Source organism: Euleptes europaea, chromosome 3 (assembly GCF_029931775.1).
Source record: "Euleptes europaea isolate rEulEur1 chromosome 3, rEulEur1.hap1, whole genome shotgun sequence".
In the NCBI taxonomy this organism is placed as follows: Eukaryota; Metazoa; Chordata; class Lepidosauria; order Squamata; family Sphaerodactylidae; genus Euleptes; species Euleptes europaea.
Genome location: NC_079314.1, coordinates 13,012,027 through 13,019,733, shown reverse-complemented (window position 1 = coordinate 13,019,733; position 7,707 = coordinate 13,012,027). Strand labels below are relative to the sequence as shown.

The following is a 7,707-nucleotide window of genomic DNA, read 5'->3' as shown; positions in this document are numbered from 1 at the left end:
GGCAGATGTGAGTTTGTTTTGCCGAGAAAAGGAATCCTTTCCCCTTTTGCAGGAGAGTCATTAGCTATGGAGCTGCTAGGGCTGCCCAAGAAACTGTGTTAACCCTTTCTCACCTGGGACATAGAGAAATGTATTCCCTCTGTACTACAAGAGGGCTGGGGCCAGAAGGTGGGCGAGTGCGCCACTGGTTGGATGCCTGCCTGCTTGCCTGCGCTGGTGGGGGGGGGGAGTCATTCGGGGCAGCTGCCTGCTTGGGGCTTGGTCGGCTAATTTTTAAGTTGATAATTTTGTATGGCCCATGAATGATGTTATAAATATCCAAATGGCCCTTGGTGGAAAAAAGGTTCCCCACCCCTGGTTTAGAGTATTGTGCCCGGTTGTGGGCACTACCCATTAAGAAGGATGTAGACAAACAAATGGTAGCAAATAGGGTTGTCAGCTCCAGGTTGGGAAATACCTGGAGATTTGGGGGGTGGAGACTGAGGAGGGTGGGGTTTGAGGGAAGGAGTTCAGCAGGGTATAATACCATACAATCCTTCCTCCAATGCAGCCATTTTCTCTAGGGGAACTGATCTGTGTTGCCTGGAAATTCGTTGTAATCCCAGGAGCTGTCCAGCCAGTACCTGGAGGTTGACAACCCTAGCAGCAAAGACGGTCAGGGATCTGGAAGACAAGGCCTGTGAGGGAAGGTTGAAGAAACTTAGGGAATTTGTGCATGGCTGTTTCCTCATGATCACCCCGCCAGCTACTTCGGGGCTTTGCTTTGATTATGCTGGCATTTTCTGATCGTCCGAGATCCCTTCGCTCTCCCCTTGTGTTTCCACACGTTTTACCCGCATTTTCTGGATTCGTGTTCCCCCAGCATTCAGAAAACGCGGGGGGAAAGCACAGAAACGCGTGGGGGAGAGTGAGGCGATCTCTGATAGTTGGGAAATGCAAGCATAATCAAAGCCAAGCCCTGAAGTAGTTGGCAGGGTGATTGCGGGGAAACAGCCATGCACAAATGGCCTTAGAAAGGTAAGGCTGAGGAGCAGACAGAACTGTGCTCCCCAAATACCTGAAGGGCTGCTGCTCAGAAGATGGCAACAAGTTCCTCTCTACTGCTCCAGAAGGCAAGATGGGATCTAATGGGCTCACGTTACAGAAGGCTAGATTTCAGTCGGACATTAGGAGAAACCTCCTTACGGTAAGAGTCGTTTGACAATGGGGACCCTTTATGGATAGGGCGGTGGGCATCTTGTCCTTGGAGGTCTTCAGGCAGAGGCAAGGCAGCCATCTGTTGGAGATTTTGTTAGTTTTGGGTGATATGTTTGTCGTGGGCTTAGTACCAGCGTGGTGTAGTGGTTAGGAGCGGTGGACTCTAAATTGGAGAACCGGGTTTGATTCCCCACTACTCCACGTGAGCGACGGACTCTAATCTGGTGAACTGGGTTGGTTTCCCCACTCCTCCACATGAAGACTGCTAGGTGACCTTGGGCTAGTCATAGTTCTCTCAGAAGTCTCTCAGCCCCATCTACCCCTCAAGGTGACTGTTTTGGGGAGAGGAAGGGTTGTAAGCCTCTTTGAGACTCCTTAAAGTTAGAGAAAAGCAGGGTATAAAAGCCAACTTCTTCTTCTTCTACTACTACTACTACCTCGGTGAAGGGAAATGAATGTGGTACCAGCCCAACAAACATGCACAGATACCATTTGCAGAAGTCATTTCCTGCCACTTCTCCTTATCTTTTTTCTTTCTGCATCTACCGGCTTCGATCTTGTATCAGAGTCCTGCCAGACCTCACAAGACACAGGCGCAGCAGAGCACGTCGTCTAGCTAGAAGGCAAGTCCATAAAGGGGTGGGGGCAGAGCTGGTTCTAGGTTTTCATGGGCCCTGGGCACAGAGTGCTCACCTCTCATGCCCACCACCAGAACACCCACAGGTCTCTCTTCCTCCTAGAGTTTCCATCTCCCCCTTCACCTCCAGTTAGGGTTGCCAGGTCCCTCTTCGCCACCGGCAGGAGGTTTTGGGGGCAGAGCCTGAGGAGGTTGGGGTTTGGGGAGGGGAGGGACTTCAATGGCATAGAGTCCAATTGCCACAGCGGCCATTTTCTGCAGGTGAACTGATCTCTATCGGCTGGAGATCAGTTGTAATAGCAGGAGATCTCCGGCTAGTACCTGGAGGTTGGCAACCCTATCCCCAAACACCTCCTCAGGCGCCACCCAAAAAACTTCCCACCAGTGGCAAAGAGGGACCTGGCAACCCTAGTTGGCAGCCCTACCTCTGGTAGGAGCTTCATTGTGGTGGGGCTGGGGGTGGGGGGTGATCAGTGCAATAACGTCATTTAGAGGTTTGGGGGGAATGTGCTAGAGTGTCCCCGTCACTTCCAGGTTTACCCTGGAGATGATGTTAATTGCCCCCCTTCAGCTGGCCTGCTTCAGTAGGCGCGTTGGCGTGTCGCGCACCAAAGAAAAGCTTCTGCTGGTGGATCTGCAAGACCTGGTAAGCCTACCGTCAACCCTACTTCCTGCCCCCACCCATGCTCTCTACCCACTTGCCTACACATCCTCCCCTGGTCTGCTCATGACTCCTCTCACAGCCACCTGCATGCCCTTTCGTCCATGGCACTAGGAGGTGTGTACAGCTGGCAGTGCCGCTGCTAGGACCTTCACGATCTGCACACTCTTTCCCGGCAGTGGTGGACATTCCAGGCACCTGGGAGCAAAGGAGCGCTTGCAAGGCATGTGGCAGAGGGTGTGTGGGGTCAGGGGCCAGTGGCAGAGGGCCGTGGCAGATGCCCCACCTCATGAGATGCTGAACCCAGCAGGTCTTCAAGACCCAGGGAGGAGGGGTTTCCTCACCTTTCTCTTGCTGCTTCTCAACGGTTTTCCTCCTCCCTTCCTCTTCCACCAATGCAATTTTCATTTCCATCTTTCTCCAGGACCTCATGGATACTGGCAACAAGACTGTCCTTTCAGGGAATGTTTCATCTGTCGAAGTGGGCGTCAGCCATTCCCCAGAGAAAATGACCTATTTAAACCTGGCCACTGCCATTTTTTCCTTGGTGTCCTTACTGGTGGGGGCAGTTTCCAACGGCCTCTTCCTCTGGGTGCTGGGGGTGAAGATGAAGAAGACCGTGAATAGCCTCTGGTTCTCACATCTGATTTTCACCTACCTGCTGTTCTGTTCCTCCCTTCCTTTCTTCTCTGTCTACATCCTGCTGGAATTCCACTGGGTCTTTGGCACAGTGGTTTGCAAACTTATCAATTCCTTATTTTCACTCACAATGTTCACCACGGTCTTTCTCCTCACCGTCGTCAGCCTGGACCGCTACCTCCTTATCTGCCACCCTGTCTGGTCCCAGCACAACCGCGCAATTCCCCAGGCACGGAAAGTGGTGGCAGTAGTGTGGCTGGTTTCCTCAATACTCAGTACTCCCTACTTGTTTTTCCGGGTCACTCAAACGGTGAAGGGCAAGACCAAGTGTCTCAATAATTATGCTTTCTCCAGTGATTGGGATGGGCCTGAGACGCAGGCCTTGAGGGCTCGCGTTCACTTAGCTCTCTTTGTGGTCCGCTTCTTGCTGGCCTTCTTGCTTCCCCTCCTGGTCATCACGAGCTGCCATTGTAGGATGGGCTGGGAAATGAAGAAGAAAAGGCTGGTGAGGAACACAAAGCCTTTCCGGGTCCTGGTGGCAGCCGTGGCTTCCTTCTTTGTCTGCTGGCTTCCCTACCATCTCTACCACAGTTCGCTGTCATATTGGGAGTCATTTGCCTTAACACAACATGTGTTACTGGCAATGATGGTGGTCGGAATGTGTTTAAATTTCTGCTTCACTCCGATTCTCTATCTGTTTGTTGGAGAGACCTTCCAGCAGGTCTTCAAGACATCGCTTCTTGCCCTGCTTAAGAGCGGCTTCACGGATATCCCCATCATCCTTATCGACAATACCAGTGCCCATGTGGAGGGCCACCGAAGCAATTGCATCAGCAGCTTGGAGCTGAAGCTCGCTCAAGGAAACGATCGGTCACCTCCCTGAAGAAACTACCTTGATTTGTTCAGAGAGAGGGTGGTGTCCCTTTCTCCTTACAGGACTGTTTTCCTGAGTGTCTTCTACCCATAAATTCAAAAGGAGCTGGGTGGGTAAATGCTGAATCTCCACTATGTAAAGTATAATCTCCATGAGGAAGTGAAAGTATTCATTTGACTGACCAGCCACTAGGGTTGCCAACCTCCAGATGGTGGCTGGAGATCTCCTGCTATTACAACTGATCTCCTACAGATGGAGATCAGTTCCCCTGGAGAAAATTGGCTGCATTGGCAATTGGACTCTATGGCATTGAAGTCCCTCCCTTCTCCAAACCTCGCCCGATTCAGACTCCGCCCCCAAAATCTCCAGCCGATGGCAAAGAGGGACCTGGCAACCCTACACCCATCAGAGCCAAGGACATTCCATGCTGTAAGACCAGACGGCTTTTTTTATTACATTACATACAATCTCCTTTATTGGCATAAAATCGAAACACATACATAATAACATAAAATTGTTGCAGATGAGCATTGCTGACAAGGGTAGAACAGATAGATGAAAGGATGCTAAAATTAATTTAAAAAAAACCCCTCTAATTAACTTGCTGGTGAACTTTCACAGCAAATCTCAGAAATGGTGCCACTTTCTCCAGTGTTACAGGAGAGCTATTGTTCAATTAAAAAAGCATTAAGAAAATCAGGAGAATTTGACTTATTTGTCAAAATAGAGCTTAAAAAATTGCTGCAAATTTCTGCATAAAATGTACAGTGGATTAAAAAAAAGGTAAAGGACCCTGTGCAAGCACCGGGTCATTCCTGACCCATGGGGGGATGTCACATCCCGACGTTTTCTAGGCAGACTTTGTTTGCGGGGTGGTTTGCCAGTGCCTTCCCCAGCCATCTCCCCTCTACCCCCAGCAAGCTGGGTACTCATTTCACCGACCTTGGAAGGACGGAAGGCAATGACCAACCACCTCTGTTCATCCCTTGCCTTGAAAACTCTATGAGATTGCCTTAACTCGTCTGCTAGTTGAAGGGACTTTCCACCACTATATTCTGACTGTCATAACCTGAAATTTCTGGACCACTTGTTTCCTACTACATAGTTTCTTTGATCCTGAAGATCAGCAACATTTGCAGTGAACTTGTCCTTGTATGGGATGTTCTGATGTCATTTTACCATTTCTGACCTATTACCATTTCCTTTGCTTACCAAATAATTTTAAACATTGCATTAACCATTCTGATATGAAGAATCCATTCCAGCAGTCTGACTTGGGGGGGGGGGTCACCTCTCTCTCGGCATTTGCATCCTGTCTGCTGATGGGTCTACTCTTGTTCAAGGATGCACGTTTCAGTGTCATTCTACCTTTTTATGGCTTTTGTGTTGGGGGATGTAAATGTTTGAAATAAATAATTCCAAACTCAGATTCTGCACCCAATGTTTCTTCTGGTTTACCAGTATCTAGGGTTGCCAGGTCCCTCTTCACCACCGGCGGGGGGGTTTGTGGGGTGGAGCCTGAGGAGGGCGGGTTTTGGGGAGGGGAGGGACTTCAATGCCATAGAGTCCAATGGCCAAAGCAGCCATTTTCTCCAGGTGAACTGATCTCTATCAGCTGGAGATCAGTTGTAACAGCAGGAGATCTCCAGCTAGTACCTGGAGGCTGGCAACCCTACCAGTACCATGTGTTGTTTCTGAATGCACATGTATGACCATTAGGGTTGCCAACTAGAGCTCTCCCGCTATTTCAACTGGTCTCCAGATAATAAAGATCAGTTCCCCTGGAGAAAATGACTGCTTTGGAGGATGGACTCTATGGCATTGTACCCTGATGAGTCTCCTCCCCTCCCTAAATCCCACCCCCCAGGCTCCACCCCCAAAATCTCCAGGTATTTCCCAACTTGGAGCTGGCAACCCTGACAAACAACACTGTCACAAGTAAGCCAGGCCAGTTCTGCTGTGGGTGGTCATGCCAAAGAGTCCAATTGCCATAGAGTCCAATTGCCAAAGTGGCCATTTTCTCCAGGGGAACTGATCTCTATTTACTGGAGATCAGTTGTAATAGCAGGAAATGTCCAGCTAGTACCTGGAGGTTGGCAACCCTAGGTGTGTTAGAAGCCCACTCATATGTTTTTGGTGAAACAGGCCCATCTGGATTTATTATTTTAATGTTATTAATTGTTATTATTTTAATGTTATTGATTTTATTTTGGCGGAATTTCCACCTTATTCTGTATTATTGCTATGGCTTTTTTTTTTGTTGCTAATGCAATAAAGACTTGACTGACCGGAGCCATCTGGTTTTAGACTGTCTAGTTTTAAAATGTTACATAGAGTATATCTTAGATTTTAATTATTTACTATATTGTATGTTAACTTTCATGGACATTTAATGTTTGACGTGACCCGCCCTGAGCCCCACCTTGGTAGGGAAAGAGCGGGATAGAAATCTAATCTAATAAAATAAATAAAATATTATATAGCACTGTGACCAGGACTGATTCCAGGTTTTGGAGTAGGGTTGCCAGGTCCCTCTTCGCCACTGGTGGGAGGTTTTTGGGGCGGAGCCTGAGGAGGGTGGGGTTTGTGGAGGGGAGGGACTTCAATGCCATAGTGTTCAATGGCCAAAGCGTCCATTTTCTACAGGGGAACTGATCTCTATCGACTACAGATCAGTTGTAATAGCGGGAGATCTCCAGCTACTACCTGAAGGTTGGCAGCCCTATTTTGGAGGGTCCTAGGCAGACAGTTACCAGGGGCCCCCTCCCCATCTCTGCCTACTACCAGCCCCCTGCTTTCACCCTCCTTCCCTTGTTGCGCACAGCTTGTCTGGACTTCAGGAGTTTACCTGGTAGCAACTTCACACCACGCAGTGCTGCTATTTACAGTTTATTTGCAATATATACACAGAGTCCTTTAGCTGTTATCATTCACAGCTCTGAGCAACAAAGTGCTTCGCCAGCACGTATATTTCAGGCAAGAAGAAAGTTACATTCAATACACAGACTTATATACACATTCATGACCAATCACAGTTCACCTGAGATGAGTCATTCTGGAAATCCCCAGTCCTGGCTGTACAAACTGGATCAGACCAGCATACTCACATGACTTAGCTGTCACTCTGATCAGTATGATCTGTTTAGCAAACTGCAGACTAGCCAGAACTTAGACATATGTTGACACACACCTGCATGTCCTTCCTTTCCCTGCTTTCAAGCCTTCCCACCACACATGCTCACTGTGCCCTACAGCTCTTTCCCTGGTGGTGCTGAGCAATGTGAGGAAGAAGAGTTGGTTTTTATATCCTGAGTTTCTCTACTTTATGGAGTCTCAAAGTGCCTTACAATCTCCTTCCCTTCCTCTCCCCACAACCGATACCTTGTGAGGTAGGTGGGTAAGGTTTCCAGGTCCCTCTTCGCCATCGGCCATTTTCTCCAGGGGAAATGTTCTCTATCGGCTGGAGATCAGTTGTAATAACAGGGGATCTCCAGCTAGGACCTGGATGTTGGCAACCCTATAGGTGGGGCTGAGAGAGTTCAGTGACTAGCCCAAGGTCACCCAGCTGGCTTCATGTGGAGGAGTAGGGAATCAAACCCAGTTCTCCAGATCAGAGTCCTCCGCTCTTAACCACTACACCACACTGTGTGCAGCTGAGAACATTGGTGGTGAAATGCTAGCAAACGAGTGGGTGGGGGA

At 49.0% G+C, this 7,707-nt stretch overlaps 1 protein-coding gene across 1 annotated transcript; it reads left to right on the top strand.

Annotated features, from left to right (window-relative positions):
- Positions 1-773: 773 nt before the first annotated feature.
- On the top strand, positions 774-4,017 carry LOC130474671 (probable G-protein coupled receptor 33; the record flags this gene model as incomplete). The annotated part of the gene is made up of 2 exons (XM_056846370.1): positions 774-807; positions 2,879-4,017. Coding segments are annotated over 2 exons (1,173 nt in total), but the record flags the coding sequence as incomplete, so codon positions are not given.
- Between the last annotated feature and the right edge of the window lie 3,690 nt (positions 4,018-7,707).